Genomic DNA, 20,619 nt, shown 5'->3' on the forward strand with positions numbered 1-20,619 from the left:
TGCTAGTCACACCTGATTTGTCAGAGTACAGGAGACCTTTGAGAAAGGTCTGAATGGTAGAAAAGGAGGATTTTGACAACTGGCCATCCACATTCAAGGTTATGATGCGTGGATAGGTTGTCACGGCGCGTATCAAACGAAAAAAAAAAAAAAAAAAAAAAAAAAAAAAAAAAAAAAAAAAAAAAATAAGACATGGCCGCTGCTTGATCCGGAAGTTTCACATTGAGCTGCGGACCCGAGGGCAGCCAGTATCATACGGCATTCCATTGTTGGCAAGAGACTAGTGTTTCGACGTTCGCTGGTTAGGTTTCGAACCATTGGGATCAAAGACCTCTCAAGGCAGGGGCGGTGCTAGGTGCTAGGTGCTAGGATAGGTTGGTCCTAGTCGGCTCCTGAAGCCAGATAATGAACTCTTGTTTTGCTGCATCATTCACAAAAGCTGAAAAGCTGGTGATTTTGCATCTCAATCATGTCAGAGAGTATTTCGGCTACAATCCAACAGAGATACATTGTTTGTGCATCAAGACTCAAGAGAGCCGGTCAGTACACAAGTGGCCGGGACAAAATACCATATGATACCCAACGACGCCAATGTAGGTAGGTAAGTAGTAGATAGGCACAAATGTGTATCAAATAACGAATATTTTGAGTTCTACGTCGAATACCGCTGCAAGAAATACAATCCCGCCCTGTAAAAAATCGTTATTAGTACAGCTTGGTTCGTAATATCACATACATGCTCCTTGAATGTCAGAATCATTAATCGCTATCCTCATCATCCGTTTCAGCCTTTTTCTTCCTTCCCTTCTTCGCAGCCTTTACCTTGGGCGCCGCCTTTTTCGCGTCCTTAACGGCCTTCTTGTCAACCTGCTCCTGCACTCTCTTCCTCTCAGCGGCACCGGTTTTCTGCAACTTCTCGGCCAGCTTCTGGAACTCATCGCTCTCAGCATCCATCTCGATCAGGCTCTCGAGCAATTTGATCTCGTCCGCCCAGATCTGCTTGTCCTCGATAGTCTTCCCGTTGGCGTCTTTCTTGTCGATAGGCGTCTCGAGCACCATGGGCAGGTCCTGGAAGGCAGCGTGATTTACCACCGAGTGGAAGGCCCGCAGTCCCAAAAACCCCGTACCGATGTTTGCGTGAAGGTCCCTGTTGGACCCGAGCGGCGCCTTGCTGTCGTTGAGGTGGAACGCCTTCAAATATTTGTTGCCGACGATGCGATCAAACTCGTCAAAGGTCTCCTTGAACGCCTCAGGGGTGCGCAGGTCGTAACCAGCGGCAAAAGCATGGCATGTGTCTATGCAAACGCCGACGCGAGACTTGTCCTCCACCAGTTCGATAATGTCCCGCAGGTCCTCAAACGTAGAACCCACTATGTTGCCGGTCCCGGCCATGTTCTCCACCACCGTAATGACGTTCTTGGTTTCCTTGTGCGATCTGTTCAGCTGCGCAGCGATGCGCCCGATCGCAGCCTCCTTGGTGTCCTTTAGCGCCGAGCCTGGGTGGAAGTTGTACAGCCTTATGCCCAGCTCATCGCACCGTTTGAGGTCGTCGACAAAGTTGCCGTACGCCTGATCCGCCTTTTCCTTCTCTGGCTGTACTAGGTTCACAAGATATGAGCCGTGGGGTAAGCAGTGCTTGGCGGCGTCGTAAGAGTTCTTGGTACATGCGGAATGGAACTGATCCCGCGCCTCGGGCACTAGTGGTGGGTTTACCCATTTGCGCTGGGATTTGAGGAAGAGGGCAAAGGCATTGGCGCCTATTTGAACTGCGTTATCGACGGAGTTTTGAACGCCTGGGCAGAGGGTATGTTAGCGTCGCCATAAAGTAAACGAGGGATGGCAAATCACGTACCTCCTGCAGCGCTGACGTGGGCACCAATGTACATTGCCCTCTTCAGCGTCGACACCACGGTTCGCTCCGCCAAAGGCATTGTATCTTCGTTTTTTCCCTTGGTAGTCTTTTGTCGCTTTGGAGCGGGCTTTGTCTGAGGTATGTCTTGAAGCTTGACCTTCTCCTCCTCTTCCTTGGCCTTTTCCTTCTTGCAGTGGTCCGAAAGCTCGGCTTCGTCCTCGTCGTCCTCGATTACTTTCCGCTTCACTTGTACTTTGGTCTCTTTTTTGATCACATTTGCAGTGGTTACGCGCGATGTACGTCCGTTAGTCTGTGCGACAACAACCTTGGTCTCTTGTTCGACTTCTTCCTTGATCTCGACTTTGGCTTCTGTGACTGCGGGTGCCGCTTTCCTCCGCGCGGACTGGCGGGGAGCCATGGGTCAAGATGATAGACTTGTGAGTTCGCGTTAAAGTTGAGACACACGGGCGCTATAGCTCTCAATTGCAAAGTATCAAGAAGAGATTTGACAAAAACCGAATGGCTCTGAAGTTGAATGTTGTTGTTCTTATCAAGCCACTACTTGTTAATGTGAGGTGCAGAGGTCAAACTAGCGTCAAAATCCAGACTCGTTTGTTAACGCGTCGCGTTGAGTGGGCGCAACGCGACACCTCGTGATCGCTCACGTGCTTGATAGGGAATTTTGCGTCCAACACAGTCAGTGATGGCGGCCACATCTCCAGCGACAAATAAATGGTCGCTCGTCACCGGGCAGACTTGACACTGTCGTTCAGTTCAACATCTTCGATTCATTTAGCAAAATCAATCATCCCGACGAATGAAAGTCCCTTTCCCCCAGTATTTCACCTTGAATTTGCGTTGAAATAAGCTTACGGCTTAATTTGCTCTAGTCTACCAGACTTCTCCAGTCCGACCTGGGCGTCAGTCATCCTTGGGCGCTAACTAACCCCTTTGTAGCATCAATGTAGCCAAGAGACAATACTGTCTTGCCATGCCTGTGGTGTACATCACAACGCGGAAAGCAGGCCGCTGTATATCTTGTTATATATTCTACCTCTCCCCGCCTCATCTTTTATTCCCTAGAATATCACACATCATTGGTGAGGATATCAAAGTGACCCAATTCGCTGAGCAAGCGTCAAGGAAATATGCTTGGACTAGTGGTCCCAGCCGTTTGGGCAATGCGCGTCATCGTATAGCTGCAGATCGTCCCGTGTTTCCAGGTAGCAAGAGCAGGAAAATAGCTCCTCGATTCCATGAGCAATCATATTTTCTTCTTGTTTTCGATCCCCTTCTGTCATAATCCCGCCCCGGATCACCGGCGTGTCTTTGAAGCTACAGGTACAGCCAGATACAGCGCGCAATGGGTCGGTCCTTGAAGGGCCATATTGTTGAGCTGCGCGATGCATGGGCACGCTGGAGTGATGCTCGCAAAGTTGCGATGCTAACAGGCTGCCGAGGATACAAGTGCCGTTGTGAAGATACGGACCAAATTTGAAGCGCTGTGTTGAATATCCCCGGCGAATACTAGAATGTCAGTAAAATCAAGACCAAGACGGCATATTTCAATTTGTGATATTTTACGAAGATCCAAATACTCCATGTAGTATATCCCTTTCACACTTGACTACGCGTTGCGCATCAAACATCTTGGAACAACAGACAGTATTTGATGACACTGTCCGTGGTTCTCGTCTTTATAACCGGTACAAATGTAAAGTTTGCAAGGTTAGTTATTGTCTTTCAGCCCCGCGTTTGAAGCCATCGCCAAGACTACGCAGCCGGGCCAAGTATCCTATCAAGAGCAATGAATTCAGCCACCTACCACCTGGGCGGCTCAGAGACGGGCAATTGGTTGCTGAAAGTAAATTTAAGGTGTCACAGAGATTATGAGATAGGAAGCTAGCTGACGCTGGGGGTGGCGTAGCAATGTCGTACAGGGCTATACACTGCTACGAGAATCCCGCCTCTTTATCCCCTTTCTCCCGATATACTTCTGTCTGTGACTGCTTCTTCTCCTCTTCTTCTTTTGTTCTGATGCTCTTTCGCTTCTGCTTCCGTTCCCAAAAGATCCCCCACTCTCGTCACCGAGGCGCGAAACACCAGAAACGGTCTGGCCCTGGTAAAAGATGTCGAATTTATTACATGCAAAATTGCTCTTTGTTTGGGCCCTATTGAGCCCAGACTTTGTGTCATCTCAACGGGACCAACCCCAAGCACGCATTGATTGGACCGACGGGAGATCATTCGTTGCGCCGCCCTCGGAGCTGTTTGGTAAACGTCTGGGATGTACTAGTGAGAAAAACATGCCGAGACTTGAGCCTATGCCCGGAATCAAGACTAAAATCTAACCCTCTGGTCCCATCGTGCTTGCTCTAGTTGCCGTCCTGGATGATTGCGTCTTTGTCGACGGAGGAAGCATCACATGGAACCGAGGGAACCTGTCACAGCCAATCTGGGCAACCGAGGACAGTAAGTCCCCAAGAGATTGCGTTAGTGTCGTTGTAAGGAGGAATATTCACGTGCTAACATCGACCGGTTTATCCCGCTTATCCAGCCAACAAAAGCATAATGATTCCTATCAAGTCCGACGGAGCGGCGGGCCCAGAGGACTATCACATTGTTGATAAGCCCAGTGGTTTTTTCTTGCCGAAAGAGCAAGGACTATGGGTCGACACAAAAGCAACACCTCAGAGGGTATACAGCTGGGGTGGGAGCAAAAGCGCTCAATCGGGGAAGACGCCAGCCGTGGAGGCATTCCGCAAGTTCACACGAAGCAACAAGCAAGGCGACAACTACACGGGGAGCTGGGCCGCCGAAAACCAGCTGCCGAGCGATGGTTCTACCGATCGTCCAATTCTCTCGAACCAGTATGCCACTTGGGCAACCTGTAATGATATTGGTATCATGGTCGGTGGAAGATTCGGCAATGAAGTCACTTCATCCGGCTTTATTACTTACAACATGACGACAGGGAAGTGGTCAAACGACACCTCACAAGTCTTTCCAGAAGTCATCAAGGATCAAAACAGCAAGAAAGACATTGCAGTTCCGAACACGTACAAACAGGGTGCCGCTGTATGTCTCCCGACCATGGGGACTGGTCAAGGCGGCTTGGTATTCTTCATCGCAGGAAGTCAGACAAGTGCTGATCCGAGGAGCCCAAGTGATGTATACATGCCGATGGAGACGGTTCAATTCTACGATACCCTCACTCGGACTTTCCACAAGCAGAGCACGAGCGGGGCCGAGATGCCCGCCCTGAGGTCCAAGCCCTGTATCGTGGCCACGCAGGCCAGAGGTAGTGATGGTCTACATTCCTCGTACGAAATCTTCATGTTTGGAGGTCAGAAAGGCGGGCATCTTGTCGATGCCGACATTTGGATCCTCACCATCCCGGGATTCCGATGGTTCAAGGCGCCAGACACCGAGCCTTACAATGCTAGGATTGACCACGACTGCGCCGTCATCGGACCTGGCCGGCGGCACATGATTAGTGTTGGGGGACGAAATGACAACTCGGATATCCCAGGCAGGGACTATTGGATGAACGGTGTTGGTATATACGACATGACCAATCTGACGTGGAGTGTCCCACACGTGCTAGATGGTCCAGCCTACGAAAAGCCACAGGCTGTGAGGGAATGGTGCGCTGCAGGGTCAGTACGAGCGCCACTGTTACTGCTCCAAGCTCATATGAAACGCTTGGGCTAGCTTTTTGCTTGCCGTTTCTCTTCTGACGCCAACTTTTGACGAGCAGAAATCTTGATAGTGTCGTTTTTGAGAACCGCGAAACAGCCAGGATCTTTGGCCTGGAATCGCAGTCCAGCGGCGAGGATTCGGGTTCACAGCCCTCTCCGCCCAGTCCGCCCAGTCCGCCTAGCGAACAGACGCAGTTGCCAATCGCTGCCATCGTCGGCGGCGTGTTAGCAGGAGTGGTGGTAATCTTGTCGGCAGTTTCGGCAGCCATATTTATCCGACGCCGTCGACGGCGTCAGGACAATAGCAACACACAAGAGGGAAACGGCGAGGTAGACAAAAAGACTGCAGAGGCTAGTGACAAGCCACTGTTAGACTCAACACTTATCCACGAGCTGGCACCGGGAACCAAGGCGCACGAGATGTCTTATCACGACAACGCCGTTCACGAGATGCCCGGCACACATGGAGCTGCTGGGGAATTGCAGGATAGGGATATTGCGATCGAGATGCATCATGACTCTAGGCCACAAGAGTTGCCTGGTAGTGACGTTGTAACGACAGGCAGATAACTCCTCGCTTTGGCTGTTCTTGGCCGGCATATTTGTAGCGAGAATTTAATTTGATCAAGGACCTTTATATATTATTAATATTAAGAAGAAGACATAAGTAAAAGCCTTTGCCAATTTGTTGTACCGGTATCAATTACAATCGTGGAGTAACTTTACCGTAGCACAATCCCTTGCAGATTCACTGGAATATACATGAAATGTAGTGCACGTGACCGTAAACATTTGGCAACATGTAATCACTTTGCGCTCCAAACTTCTGGTTCATAATCTGCCGGACCCACCTGTTGCTACAACAACAACGCCACTTTAGCGCGTGTTTGCTAAATATTGACACATGCATTGCGCGCTCCGCAAATGATTGATTAATTGATTAAATCTGAAGGCATGAACTTGTCTCTGAACACTTCTTCAGTAGCAAACACTTTCGTGATAGGGTAGGTTAATCACGACAATTAGCGAGAGAATCAGTCTCAAGAATCACTTCCTCGTTAAAAACCACACTTCTATTCTTGAACTACCTACATTTTTATCAAGCGAAAAAAAAAAAAAATACCCCTCCCCCTCACCGCCATAATGGGGGACTCGGAAGACCTCATTAACTTCGACGTCATCGAGGGCCAAAAGGAGAACATCCAGTCCCTGCCAGGTGGCCGCTCCGCAAAGAAGCTCGCCGGTCTCTTTGCGCCCTCGCCGATGGGTAAGAGCCAGCCGCCGACGCCCAATGACACAAACAACATACACGACTGCATCCGCGCAGAATACGAGGCCGAGCTCGCCAACGCTGCCGACCTCGACGACCCGCTGGACGTCTACGACCGTTACGTCCGCTGGACACTAGATGCATACCCCTCGGCTCAAGCGACGGCCCAGTCGCAGCTGCATGTGCTGCTCGAGCGCGCAACCAAGGCCTTCATCGGCTCGTCACAGTACAAAAACGACCCCCGCTATCTGAAGCTGTGGCTTTACTACATTAAATTCTTCTCCGACGCGCCGCGGGAGACTTTCCTATACGTATCGCGCCACGGAATCGGAGAGGGTCTCGCTCTCTTCTACGAAGAGTATGCTGCTTGGTTAGAGGGCGCAGGACGCTGGAACCAGGCCGAGGAGGTGTACAAGCTGGGCATCGAGCGGGACGCCCGCCCTCAACAGCGCTTGGTGCGCAAGCTGGGAGAGTTTGAGCAACGCCGTGCGCAACAGGCGGGCGACGAGGACGACGCGCCTTCTTCACCTGCATTGCCAACCATGCGACCCGCACTTGCTGCCAAGATGGACCCATTTGGATCGTCTTCAGCACCCAGTGATCCTCAAGCAGCGCAGAGGCAAGGCGCAGCGGCCAGCAGCAGTCGGTCATCCAAACCGGCCAAGTCTAAGCTGGCGATTTTCTCAGATGCCGATGCAACACCGCCGCCCGCACTGGGCTCGCGTGAGGCAGGTCCCCAGGGTTGGGATACTATCGACTCGCTGGCTCACCGCAAGAAGGAGAACGTGATGGAGCCCAAGTCATGGGTGGGAGAGACACTCAAGACGGGGTCGAGGAAACCCAGCGGGCCCAAGATGGCTGTGTTCAGGGATACGGTAAGCACACATCCCCGTTACCCCCTGTCCGTCCCTTTAGTGGCCGTCCACATATTGATGAATACAGGACTAATGTTTGGCGGCTATCCGATCGGGGGGTTTTTTTTTATGATTTTTGTATTTTCAGTCGTTATTGATGAAATCCCATATACCAATTGATGCCTCTCAACATCAAGTGACCGTGGACCCTCGAGCTGGCAAGAGGCAACGCATAGTGTTCGACCTCCGAGTTTTGTATCCCACCCCTGAGATTCCCGGGTCTGAGTTGAGTTTCGAGGAAGTGCTCTTGGCGAGGGCTGGATGGCTAGATGAAAGGCCAGAGACGCCACCGTCTGTCGAAAGAAAAGTGCCTCTGAGGAACGAGAATCACCGACCCTCCCCTGTAACCTCTCAAGTTGACCTACACGACGAGAACGCTCCACAAAAGCTAGTGATCCATCGTGACACGACAAGACCCTCCCCTTCGGTTGAAAGAAAGGTACCCTTAAAGGGTGAACATCACCGATCTTCCCCTGTGCCCTCACAAGTCGACCTACTCGACGAAAATGCTCCACAGAAGCTGGTGATCCATCGCGACACAACAATACCCCTTGATGAAAATGGAGCACCCGTCAAGCCAATATCCAAAGAAGGAAAACCGAGGAAAAAGAAAGTAATGGAGGTTAACGAAACACAAATAAGTAAGTAATGTATTTGCCTCGCTAACAACATTCAGGTCTGACCACTCTACAGTCAAGGCGAAGCTGGACTCGCCGTCACGACCAAAGCTGCTCAAGAGGAAAGGTACCTCTGAGCCGACGATGACCATGCATACCCGGGCTGCAACGGACGATATTTATGACATATTCAACGCGCCAATCAAACCCCCTACCCAGGATGAAGAGGAAGGCAGTGCAGATGAGGAAGACTACGATACCGATGGTGACTATACCAGCGGGGCAGAGAGTGGCAACACCACGAGAGCGATCAGTGAAGCAGGGGATGATGACGAAGATGATGATGACGCGGCTGAAGAAGATGAGGCCATCGATGCCGATGACACAGCCGACGACAAGAGCGTCAGCGAATGGTCTGACTTTACTGCTCGAAAACATATACCTAATCTGGATGACATTGGTGCAGAAGACCAAGATGTTACTAGGGCATCCAACTTTACAGAGGAACCTAGCCCGGAACTTCATCCGGAAGACGACGAAAACCTGCAGCTGGAAACACCATTAGAAGATGACGATGACCCTCGAACCAGGACCACCTTCGTGCCCATCCCGCCAGAAGACTACGTCCCCGAGCGCCGCACATATCGCGATCCTGTCGAGATGGCTAATAACCGTCTGCCGTTCATGACGCCCATCACCGAGCGGACAGAGACTGACATCAACATGGGCTCCGGCGGTGGAAACCGTTCTGCATTCACAAAGACGCCTAGTAGGTGTCGGCGTACTTTCCCAGAGACTAGCGATGATGAAGATGAGGATGGGGATGCCGAGCCCCCAAGCAGTCCTTTACGAGACATTATGGAGGATGAGCCGGCACCTCCGAGGAAGGCTCTGCAACCAATTGTGCCCAAGGTCGTGGGCAGAGCGGCGCTTCAACCAAAGAGCATACCAACCAAGGGGCCAATCATTGCAGATTTGCAATGCAATCCAGTAGAGGAGTCTGTCAGGGCTGAGATCCTGTCCAAGGCCAGCCCGGCACTCACTTCACAACCACGATATTACGACCACAGGCCTGGCAAATATGAAAGGGGCGCAGAGATTCGCAAATACACCAAGGCTCTTAGCAAAGCCAAAGCAAGCGGAGACAAGACCAGCAGCCTACCACCACCTCCAACAATTGAGTTTCCCGGCTGCGAAATGAAGTATATGGTCAAGAAGGAGCTCGGAAAGGGCGCATTTGCCCCTGTATTTCTGGTGGAGAACTCAGCCCCTGACGCTGCAGAGCCTCAGGATGAAAACGCCATAGAAATGGGCAAGGGAGCGTTCGCGACAGCGCACAGCCAGCGGAGACATCTCGAGGCGCTAAAGATGGAAACTCCCCCATCCGCATGGGAGTTCCACATGATGCGCCTGGCCCACGATCGACTGGGCCCACAGCACCGCGCCGTGGCCTCGCTCTCGGCAGCGCTCGAGTTCCACCTCTACCAGGACGAGGGCTTCCTCATGCTGCCCTTTCACCCGCACGGCACGCTCCTCGACGTGGTGAACTTCTTCCGCGCCGAGCCGTCTGGCGTCATGGACGAGACGCTGGCCATGTTCTTCAGCATCGAGCTCCTCCGCACCGCCGAGGCCCTGCACTCCAAGGGCCTGCTGCACGGCGACCTCAAGGCCGACAACTGCCTCCTCCGCCTCGACGGGCCTTCGACCGCCTCGGACCCCAGCGCCGGCGCCCAGCTCAGCTCGCAGTGGCGCGCCGACGGCAGCGGCGGCTGGTCCTCGCGCGGCGTCACCCTCATCGACTTTGGCCGCGGCATAGACATGCGCGCCTTCCGACCCGACGTCCAGTTCGTTGCCGACTGGAAGACGTCGCCCCAGGACTGCGCCGAGATGCGCGAGGGTAGGCCCTGGACCTGGCAGATCGACTGCCACGGGCTCGCCGGCACCATCCACTGCCTCTTGTTTGGCAAGTACATCGAGACGGTTCGCTGCGACGCCAACATGCCCGGCACCGGCGGCAGGCGGTACAAGGTCCGCGAGAGCCTCAAGCGCTACTGGCAGACCGACATTTGGGGCGACTGCTTCGACCTGCTGCTCAACCCGGCCGCGCACGTCGACGCAGAGGACGGAGCGAAGATGCCCGTACTCAGGAGCATGAAGAGCGTCAGGGAGCGAATGGAGGCCTGGCTGGAGGGCAACTGCGAGAGGGGTGTGGGCTTGAAGAGCTTGATGGGCAAGGTTGAGGCTTGGGCAAAGGGGAGGAGGTGAACACGGATACTGTTGGGTACTTTTCTCTATTTCTTTTTTTTTTCTTCTTTTTTACGTTTCTTTACTTGTTGCTGTCGCACCACGGGCTTTTGTTCTATTCTTTTTGGCGTATCCTTTTTTTTCTACATTCTCCTGACTAGCGAGCGACCTTTCTTCTATAAGCTAGTTATTTTCCTCGCCAAGTTCTTGTAAATGACCATGATTCCCCACATAAAAAAGGTTTCCAGCCAGCCATAATTGTGCAACGCAGAAAATACTTTTCGCTATCAATGGTGGATCTTGACCTAGATAGACAGCTACCGTCACAAGTTCAACTAGCTTTTTGCTCCGGCGGAACCAAGTGACTGTTTAAAGTTTGCATTTCATTCAACGGCCAAAGTCTAAAATCAAAAGGGCCAAATGGGTATTATTATGGGTACCTGCAAAACAGCCCATCGTCTATCTGAGTTCATTTTCTTTATCATAAGCCGTTAAGTTACCTGCTTTTCAATACGAGAACAACACCGCTTTTCAAGTGCCAGTTGTAGTCCTCGATACCATCAGCAATATAGAGGCCACAAACTCAAGCCTCGCATTTTATCAAAAATCTGCATTTACATGTTAATGGCCTTGCGGAAGCTCTCGCCAGCAAAGACAGCGTTGGAGCCGAGCTCCTCCTCAATGCGGAGAATCTGGTTAAGCTTGGCAAGACGCTCAGAGCGGGCGGGGGCACCAGTCTTGATCTGACCAGCACGGAGACCGACAGCAATGTCGGCGATGGTCACATCCTCGGTCTCACCCGAACGGTGCGAGACCATGACGCCCCAGCCGTCAGCAAAAGAGTCCTTGGCAGCCTGGATAGACTCAGTCAGGGTACCGATCTGGTTGACCTTGAGGAGCAGAGCGTTGGCGGCCTTCTGGTCGATAGCCTTCTTGATTCGAAGGGGGTTGGTGACAGTCAGGTCGTCAGCAACAATCTGAATGTCCTGGGTCTTGTAGAAGTAGCTCCAGGCCTCCCAGTCGTCCTCGGCGAAGGGGTCCTCGATGCTGACAATAGGGTACTTCTTGCAAAGGTCGCTGTACATGGCGGCCAGCTGCTCGTAGGTGATCCACTTGGACTTGTCGCTGTCGGGGTTCTTGAAGTCCAGGTCGTACTTCTTCTCCTCCTCCTTGTAGAACTCGGTCGAGGCAACATCCATGGCGATGTTCATCTTGCCAGTGTAGCCAGCAGCCTCAATAGCGGCAGTGATCAGCTCGAGAGCCTCCTCGGCGCTCTGGATATCGGGGGCGACACCACCCTCGTCGCCGACGTTGCCAGCTGACTGACCGTACTTCTTCTTGGCAAGACCCTTCAGCTGTTGGTAGACCTCAGCACCCTGGCGCATGGCCTCGGTGAAAGAAGGAGCAGCTCTATTCGAGTCAGTCCTGAGCTTGGGTATTTGTTGCATCACTGATGTGTGTTTGCATAAAGGTTCAACTTACGAGGGGACAATCATGAACTCCTGGAAGGCCAGGCGACCACCGGCGTGCGAACTAGAAGACTCATGTCAGTGATACGTACTCCATAGTGCAGATTATGCCAATTGGGATTTTCTTACCCTCCGTTCAGGACGTTCATGAAGGGGACGGGGAGGACATAAGGCTTCTTGGTGCCGGCGAGGTCGGAGACGTGGGCGAAAAGAGGGACACCCTATGAAAGTTAGCATCAATACCATGAAACTCGCAAATCAAAGGCTATTTCGAACCTTGGCAGCGGCACCGGCCTTGGCAACAGCCAAGCTAACACCGAGGATTGCGTTGGCACCAAGCTTGGTCTTGTTGGGGGTGCCATCAAGCTGGATGAGAAACTCATCAACCTTGGACTGGTCCTTAACATCGATGTTCTCCTTGATCAGGGCAGGGCCGATAATGTTGTTGACGTTCTCAACAGCCTTGGTGACACCCTTGCCGCCCCACTTGGACTTGTCGCCGTCGCGAAGCTCACAAGCCTCGTGCTGACCTATGCAGTGAGAATTGTTGTCAGTCAAGGTTCGACTGTGGTATGTTAAATGTAATAATAATCATACCGGTCGAAGCTCCAGAGGGAACAATGGCACGGTTGAGGCCAGTGTCGGTGACGACATCAACCTCGACCGTGGGGTTTCCACGAGAGTCGTAGACCGAGCGAGCGTGGATCTTGGTAATAGCCATTGTGGCGGTTGTAGTCTGTGCAGTAATTGCCCTTGGGTTAGTTCATCGACCAGTAAAAGGGTTTAGTGTTGTGGCTTAAGAATGTCTCAAATGTCGGTTCGTACTGATTCTTCTTGTTGGATTTCTGAGAGGTGGTGCGTTAGACTGAAGAACTTGTTCAGCAGAAGGATGTAAGAGATCAAGTTTCTGACTGAAGAATGGCTTTGTGCAGAAATAGAAATGCGCAGCTGCAAGAAATTTGCTCATGAAACAGACCCAGTGGAACTAAAGCCGTGTTTTTCACCAATGCTTATGACTCCTTTAATGAGCCCGACATCGCCAGGGAAGAAGCTCCGATGCAGACAGTGGCGGGGCAACACCTTGAGGACCCAAATTCAATGGAGGGGCAGTAGATAATGACTAGGATGGTGCTGTCATGGTTTCTGAGGCGGACGACTTACATGATCAGAGCAGCGTGCTCAGGGTTGACGTTGCAATTGGTTCCTCCGAGGGATTTGGATGTGAAAATGAGAAGAATCAAGAATGATTTGTTTCTTTGGAGGGATGAGCAGGATGAAGAAAAATTTTCTGCTTCTATCCATCGGACGAGAAAGCAAGCTTATTACCCAGTTGGCCAGCCGCTACTTCCTACCTTGCCTGCTACCTACTTGCTACGTACCTACCTACCTATCAAGTAACAAGGATCTCTTGGTCAACGTAAGGTGAGGTGGGGTGATAGAAGCTTCAGCTCTCAACAACTGGGCAACAAACAATTCGGGCTTGGCATACAGAGTTTGGAGGGGCAGGAGCTCGGGCCAACCGCCAAGAGCTGCACAAGCTCTCATCAAACCAGTGTTAGTGGGGGTCTGACGTTGGGATGGAGATTGTGCTGTGAGCTTCGCCCCACTATTGGCCTCCTCGCCACCACCGATATCTGAAGATGTGACTGATGTTATACAATGACTCCGTACTGGACTTCGTAGGTTGGCAGCGTTGCCCCGAACGCATAATATGACGCATGGCTCGTCTGAAGTCTCGAGCGAAATGAGAAACAGAGCTTTCGGGTCAGTCAGTAGGCTGATGTTACCCATGCGAAGCTAAGACGAGGAACTCTGGAGGCCATTTCAGCTGACATAAGCCATCTGAGACCCCTGCTACCGGTTGGTACGGGAGTGGCAGATGCGCCCTTGACTTTTACCGCCTGCCAGAAAAAGTAAGCTTGGCGACTAGAAGCAGTAAAAAATTTGGAAAGTCCTGGTTGGCGTTGTTCATTGAGCAAACGCGGTAGAGTACCTAAAACAACAGCAGCAACGATTTGTGTATTATAATCTCTTATATTGTCGCTATAGAATCGTTCTGATATTCTTAGAGCTTTTTTTTTCTCTGTACAAACTTCTAATTCACCGGCCTCGCCGGAATTGTTTTATATAATGTCTTCGGCGCTGGCGTTGCGATTGGGGAAGCGCGTCCCATTGTCAACGCTGTCATCATATGGTCTCCCTTTGTCACGCCATATCCCAGCAAGGAATGCTGTTTCTATAATCCAGTCAGTAACCCCATAAGATCTCGGTCGTCATAGGCTTGCTTCTCTTAGGAGATGCTGGCGGGTGCAGTGATGAACACAGGCCGAACACAGGCCTCACGCTGCCATCCCTTTTTTTCATTTCCCACCCCTGCCTGCACTGCATGTGACGGACTCTTAGTATTGTTCGTTGCACACAATATTGGGCGCTTTTATTCTGTGCCAGTGCCAGCAATATAAAAGGACTCTTTTTCAACCTTCTTGGCATATCTTTTCTTGCACTCCAGTAATTGCCACAATTTGACATCTTTCTCGCTCCTGTACCAGGCCTGCTCTTTACAGACAGTTTGGAGACTTTGGATGATCGATTAGACTGACAGCCCGGGGACCCTCTTTCTTGCATCACGCGCCCACAGTACCCGAACCCCTCCTCCACACACCAACCGCTTGTACTCTAGCTCGGTACTACTGGGCACTTCATATGCCCCTCAAACACGATCTCTTGACCGACTTCGAACAAACACTTTGCGATTGCGCAACAACCCTCCTGTACGACTTTGCTCATACCGCCGAAACAACATGTGCAAACTCCACGACATCGAGATGGGAGGTGGGGTCGGCGCAAACAACGTCGCCGGGAGAGAGCTCCTGCCCACAAACGTTGTGCCCAAGCACTACGACTTGACTCTCGAGCCGGACTTGGAAAAGTTCACCTTCAATGGCAGTGTCGTAGTTCACTTGGATGTTGCCGAAGACTCCAAGTCAATCTCCCTACACACCCTCGAGATTGATGTGAAGAGCGCAAAGGTCACATCTGGAGGTCAAACCATCACGTCATCGCCCAAGATCTCCTACAATGAAGACACACAGGTCACCAAGATCGAGTTTGACGAAACCATCAGCAAAGGCAGCAAAGCCGAGCTGACGATTGACTTCACCGGTACTCTTAACGACAAGATGGCCGGCTTCTACCGCGCTGTCTACAAGAAAGACGATGGTTCAGATGGTGTCCTCGCCGTCACGCAGATGGAGCCTACAGACGCACGGAGAGCTTTCCCTTGCTTCGACGAGCCCTCTTTGAAGGCTACCTTTGAAGTTACACTTATCGCCGACAAGAAGCTGACTTGTCTAAGCAATATGGATGTTGCTTCCGAAAGTGAGGTCCAATCTGCATTGACTGGCACCACCAAGAAAGCCGTCAAGTTTCACAACTCGCCCCTCATGTCTACATACCTCCTCGCTTTCATTGTGGGCGAGCTTAATTACATCGAGACAAAAGACTTCCGTGTGCCAGTCCGTGTTTACGCACCGCCCGGTCTCAACATCGAGCATGGCCGTTTCTCGCTTAACCTAGCGGCCAAGACACTGGCGTTTTACGAGAAGGTCTTCGGTATTGACTTCCCTCTGCCCAAGATGGACCAGGTCGCTATTCCCGACTTTGCCCAAGGAGCCATGGAGAACTGGGGTCTCGTCACTTACCGTGTTGTTGACCTTCTTCTGGACGAGAAGGTTAGCGGAGCTGCCACGAAGGAGCGTGTCGCTGAAGTGGTGCAGCACGAGCTGGCGCACCAATGGTTCGGTAACCTGGTTACAATGGACTGGTGGGATGGTCTTTGGCTGAACGAGGGCTTTGCCACGTGGGCCTCGTGGTACTCGTGCAACGTCTTCTTCCCAGAATGGAAGGTCTGGGAATCATACGTTACCGACACTCTGCAGTCAGCATTGTCTCTGGACTCCCTCAGGAGCAGTCACCCCATTGAGGTTCCAGTGAAGCGTGCGGACGAGATCAACCAGATCTTTGATTCAATCAGCTATGCCAAGGGCTCTTGCGTGCTTCGCATGATCTCGACGTACTTGGGCGAGGATGTCTTCCTCGAGGGTGTCAGGCAGTACCTCAAGAAGCACGCCTACGGCAACACCCAAACAGACGATTTGTGGGACTCGCTCGCCAAAGCAAGCGGCAAGCCAGTGCATGAGGTGATGACTGCCTGGACTAAGAACGTCGGCTACCCAGTGATCACTGTTACGGAGAACGAGAAAGAGAACAGCATCCACCTGAAGCAAAACCGTTTCTTGAGGACCGGTGACACTAAGCCGGAGGAGGACCAAGTGCTTTACCCTGTTCTTCTTGGCCTGCGTACCAAGGACGGCATTGACGAGTCTAGGACACTCACCGCTCGGGAGAGCGACTTCAAACTGCCCGACGTTGACTTTTTCAAGCTTAATGCCAACCACACAAGCCTGTTCCGTACCTCATACTCTCCTGAGAGACTAGAAAAGCTTGGAAATGCTGCCAAGAATGGGTTGCTTTCAGTTGAGGATCGCGCTGGCATGCTTTCCGATGCGGGCGCTCTTGCTGTTTCGGGTTACCAAAAGACTTCAGGTGTTTTGAACCTGCTCAAAGGCTACAACTCAGAGTCGCAGTTCGTTGTTTGGAATGAGATCATTGGTCGTCTCGCCTCCGTACACGGCGCCTGGATCTTCGAGGATAAGGCTATCAAAGATAGCCTTGAGGCGTTCCAGCGAGACCTGATTAGCTCCAGGGCTCACAAGATGGGATGGTCCTTCTCGGAAAGTGATGGGCACATTGAGCAACAGTTCAAGGCGCTCCTCTTTGGATCGGCTGGAATTGCGGGTGACAAGGACATCGTTGCTGCTGCTAAGGATATGTTCAAGAAGTTCATGGATGGCGACAAGTCTGCCATTCACCCTAACATTCGTGGCAGCGTGTTTGCCATGGCTTTGAAGTATGGTGGCGATGATGAGGTATGTGACTGACTCTGGACCAGAGGCTGTGATATTTTTTTTCTTCTTTTTTTTCTCCCTCATATACTAACGACTTTGATAGTACAACCGTGTCCTGAACTTCTACCGCACATCCACCAACAGCGATGAGCGCAACACCGCTCTCCGCAGCCTCGGCCGTTCCAACAAGCCAGAGCACATCAAGCAAACCCTCGACCTGATGTTCAGTGGAGAGGTCAAGGACCAGGACATCTATCTCCCTGCCGCCGGTCTGCGTGGCCATTCCGAAGGTATCGAGGCCCTGAGCAAATGGTTAATGGAGAACTGGGACGCACTTTACGTCAAGCTTCCTCCGGCACTTTCTATGCTTGGTAGCATGGTGGCCATTTGCACGTCTAGCTTGACCAAGCCGGAGCAACTGAAGCAGGTTGAGGATTTCTTTGCCAACAAGGATAACAAGGGATACGAGATGTCTCTGGCGCAGAGCTTGGATGCCATTCGCTCCAAGATTGCCTGGCTTGAGCGTGATCGCGAAGATGTAGCCGCCTGGGTCAAGGAACAAGGGTACTAGACATAGATGATAGATCTCTGTGGTTGTTTTGAAAACTACCGCCGACAGACTAGGAATAACCTACATGAAGGCAATTCAAGGATGACTGGGCGTACCTGGTCTTCCGTGTAAATTAAGTCTTAAGATCACATTTGCAAGTACGCTCCTCTGATTTTTTTTTTCTGGGGATGAAAAAACTACGCAACCCCGCAGAATTCATACGTAGCCAACACCACCCACAAATGCTTTGTGTAAACGATTGATGAAATCTGAGGTAGCTTTAATTGACCTTGGGGGCAAAATGCCCAAAATCAGTCCAAGATAATTCTCCAAAATACACTGATTTTGTGTTTTTGCAGATTTCATGCGGAGTTTCCTACAATGGTTTGAAATTTGACTAAAGAAGTAGAATCAAGATTTTTTTGTGCCAATCACATGAACCCCTCATCAACACATTATTGACCCCAAAATCTGCAACATCCAAGTGTATCATTTAATTATTCGATTTTGCATACGTCATAACTGTAGGAATTGATTTTCACATCATGGCAAAAGATAAAAAAGCCAAAGGCGACAAAAAGGCCAAACTGGCCGAAAAGAAGGCTAAGCAGGAGAAGAAGGCCGAGAAAAAGGCAAAGGCGAAATCGGCCAAGACGGCCGACGACAGCGATGCCGAGGACGTGGACCTGGACGCAGTCCTGGCCGAGTACCAGCGGCAACAGGAGCAGTTCCACAAGGTGACCGAGACGGTGTCGAGCGAGGCGCCCCGGCCCCGCGCCGCCTCGTGCTTCCTGGCCTCGCCCTCCAACAGCAACCAGCTCCTGCTCTTCGGCGGCGAGTACTACAACGGCGCGTTGGCCACCTTCTTCAACGACCTGCACGTCTACCACATCGACCGGGACGAGTGGCGGACCGTGACCTCGCCCAACGCCCCGCTGCCCCGGTCCGGCCACGCCTGGTGTCGCGGCGGCAACCAGGCCAACTCGGTCTTCTTGTTCGGTGGGGAGTTCTCCAGCCCCAAGCAGGGGACCTTTTACCACTACAATGACTTCTGGCGGCTGGATGCGCATTCCAAGGAGTGGGAAAAGGTCGAGGCCAAGGGCAAGACCCCTCCCGCCCGCAGCGGGCACCGCATGACGTACTTTAAGCAGTACATCATCCTGTTTGGCGGGTTCCAGGACACGGCGAACCAGACGCGGTACCTGGCGGACTTGTGGCTGTACGACACGCAAAACTTTGTCTGGTTCAACCCGACCCTCCCACCTGCGCAGCTCAAGCCCGACGCGCGCTCCAGCTTCACGTTCCTGCCGCACGAGCAGGGCGCCGTGCTGTACGGTGGGTACTCGAGGGTCAAGGCTACGGTCGCGGCCAACAAGGGCGCCAAGCCAGGCTCCCAGGGCCAAAAGAACATACTCAAGCCCATGGTGCACCAGGACTGTTTCTTCTTGAGGATAACGCCTCCCGGCCCCGAGGCTGCGGCGGGCGCGGCGCCGACGGTAAGGTGGGAGAAGAGGAAGAAGCCGGCCAACACGCCGACGCCGACGCGGGCCGGCACCACCATGGCGTACCACCACCGCGGAAAGCGAGGGATCCTGTTTGGTGGCGTGCACGACGTCGAGGAGAGCGAGGAGGGCATGGAGAGCGAGTTCTTCAACGGGCTGTTTGCGTGGAACATTGAGAGGAACAGATTCTTCCCGCTCGCGCTGCGCAAGGTCAGGCAAGGTGGTGGGAAGAAGGGCGGTGGCGAACAGCAGCAGCAGCGGGTTGGTCGGCGAGGACGCGCGCAGGCCAACGAGGAGGAGCTGCTCAAGCAGCTTGCCGCTCTGGAGACGGGCGCCTCGTTGGATAACCTGGACGATATCGAGCTCAAGCAGGATGGATCCAAGGGGGAAGAGGAGGAGCCCAAGGAACCGGTGCGGGAGATGCCCGTGTCGATGGAGTTCCCACACCCAAGGTTCAACGCACAACTGGCGATCCAGGATGATGTGTTGTACATCTACGGCGGCACGTTCGAGAAGGGTGACAGGGAGTTCACCTTTGATGACCTCTACGCAATTGACCTAGGAAAGATGGACGGTTGCAAGGAGATTTTCAGCCGGCAGACTGAGGATTGGGTTGTAAGTTTGCCCTGCCATGGACATGGTTTACAGCGTAAATGTACTGACAATTTTGGGAACAGCAATCTGAGGATGAAGATGATGACGAAGAGGATGATGATGAGTACGAGGATGAAGAAGAAGATGAGGAGGAAGAGGAAGAAGAAGAAAGCGATAAAAAGTCCAAGAAGTTTACGCCCAGCAAGCGTGGCAAGAAGCCGGCAGACCAGGATTCAAATGCAGACACAGACTCGGCCCTTGGGTCATCAATCGCAACGGAAGAAGACGAGACAGAGGATTCCACAGAGGCCCGGGTTGACGATGGACTGCCACATCCTCGGGTATGCCATCACCGTTCTCTTCCGTTCCATCTCCTTTACTTTTTCTCAGATCACTAACGCATACCACCACAGCCCTTCGAGTCCCGTCGCGAGTTCTTCGTGCGCACCTCGGCCGAATGGCAAGAGATCCTGATGACCAACCTGCGCTGGAAGAACATCCAGCCTGAGACGCTGGCCATCAAGGAGATCAAGGCCAAGGCGTTTGAGCTGAGCGAGGAGAAGTGGTGGGACTGCCGAGAGGAAATCACGGCGCTCGAGGACGAGCAGGAAGCTGCTGGCATTGGCGAGGTCGTTTCGCTCGCCGATCGGGGCGAGACTGGTGGTGGTGCTACTGCCGGTGGTTTGAGGAGGAGGTAAGTACCGACGATCGGAATTGCCCACTTGGGCAAGGGTTGCAGTATATAGCATCGTCCAGTTCGCATATGCCCGAGGTTGCACGCTGTCATGGTAGATTCGGAATAGGTGAAATGTCAAAAAAACGAAATATAAGTTCGGATCCGTCTAGATGCGCCGCCTCTCTTAACCAGTACAAAAACCGAGTATGATGATGTACACTATGCGCCCAAGCTCAAAGGCCCGGGAGCCTGAGCATTTTTCG

The 20,619-nt window shown here is 52.4% G+C and overlaps 6 protein-coding genes across 6 annotated transcripts; 4 read left to right on the forward strand and 2 right to left on the reverse strand.

The window, feature by feature from the left end:
- Positions 1–623: 623 nt before the first annotated feature.
- Positions 624–2,555, reverse strand: PgNI_03095 (uncharacterized protein). The gene is made up of 2 exons (XM_031123149.1): positions 1,853–2,555; positions 624–1,793 (listed from the first exon to the last, which is right to left on the reverse strand). The coding sequence occupies exons 1-2, from the start codon at positions 2,268–2,270 to the stop codon at positions 760–762; spliced, it is 1,452 nt and encodes a 483-aa protein (XP_030983345.1). The 5' UTR covers positions 2,271–2,555; the 3' UTR covers positions 624–759.
- Positions 2,556–3,911: 1,356 nt separating this feature from the next.
- PgNI_03096 (uncharacterized protein) lies at positions 3,912–6,228 on the forward strand. Its single transcript, XM_031123150.1, has 4 exons — positions 3,912–4,147; positions 4,232–4,324; positions 4,410–5,511; positions 5,613–6,228. Exons 1-4 carry the CDS (start codon positions 3,982–3,984, stop codon positions 6,121–6,123), a joined length of 1,872 nt encoding a protein of 623 aa, XP_030983348.1. The 5' UTR covers positions 3,912–3,981; the 3' UTR covers positions 6,124–6,228.
- Positions 6,229–6,530: 302 nt separating this feature from the next.
- PgNI_03097 (uncharacterized protein) lies at positions 6,531–10,619 on the forward strand (the record flags this gene model as incomplete). The annotated part of the gene is made up of 3 exons (XM_031123151.1): positions 6,531–7,698; positions 7,826–8,378; positions 8,431–10,619. The coding sequence occupies exons 1-3, from the start codon at positions 6,697–6,699 to the stop codon at positions 10,617–10,619; spliced, it is 3,744 nt and encodes a 1,247-aa protein (XP_030983347.1). The 5' UTR covers positions 6,531–6,696.
- A 370-nt stretch (positions 10,620–10,989) lies between these two features.
- On the reverse strand, positions 10,990–13,251 carry PgNI_03098 (uncharacterized protein). Its single transcript, XM_031123152.1, has 6 exons — positions 12,893–13,251; positions 12,665–12,803; positions 12,344–12,597; positions 12,197–12,288; positions 12,081–12,131; positions 10,990–12,008 (listed from the first exon to the last, which is right to left on the reverse strand). Exons 2-6 carry the CDS (start codon positions 12,786–12,788, stop codon positions 11,213–11,215), a joined length of 1,317 nt encoding a protein of 438 aa, XP_030983354.1. The 5' UTR covers positions 12,789–12,803; positions 12,893–13,251; the 3' UTR covers positions 10,990–11,212.
- An 828-nt stretch (positions 13,252–14,079) lies between these two features.
- PgNI_03099 (uncharacterized protein) lies at positions 14,080–17,795 on the forward strand. Its single transcript, XM_031123153.1, has 3 exons — positions 14,080–14,313; positions 14,670–17,055; positions 17,138–17,795. The coding sequence occupies exons 1-3, from the start codon at positions 14,198–14,200 to the stop codon at positions 17,603–17,605; spliced, it is 2,970 nt and encodes a 989-aa protein (XP_030983353.1). The 5' UTR covers positions 14,080–14,197; the 3' UTR covers positions 17,606–17,795.
- Positions 17,796–18,129: 334 nt separating this feature from the next.
- On the forward strand, positions 18,130–20,378 carry PgNI_03100 (uncharacterized protein; the record flags this gene model as incomplete). Its single annotated transcript, XM_031123154.1, has 3 exons — positions 18,130–19,701; positions 19,764–20,021; positions 20,094–20,378. The coding sequence occupies 3 exons, from the start codon at positions 18,130–18,132 to the stop codon at positions 20,376–20,378; spliced, it is 2,115 nt and encodes a 704-aa protein (XP_030985445.1).
- Positions 20,379–20,619: the final 241 nt, after the last annotated feature.

This window comes from Pyricularia grisea, assembly GCF_004355905.1.
Source record: "Pyricularia grisea strain NI907 chromosome Unknown Pyricularia_grisea_NI907_Scaffold_2, whole genome shotgun sequence".
NCBI classification, from domain to species: Eukaryota; Fungi; Ascomycota; class Sordariomycetes; order Magnaporthales; family Pyriculariaceae; genus Pyricularia; species Pyricularia grisea.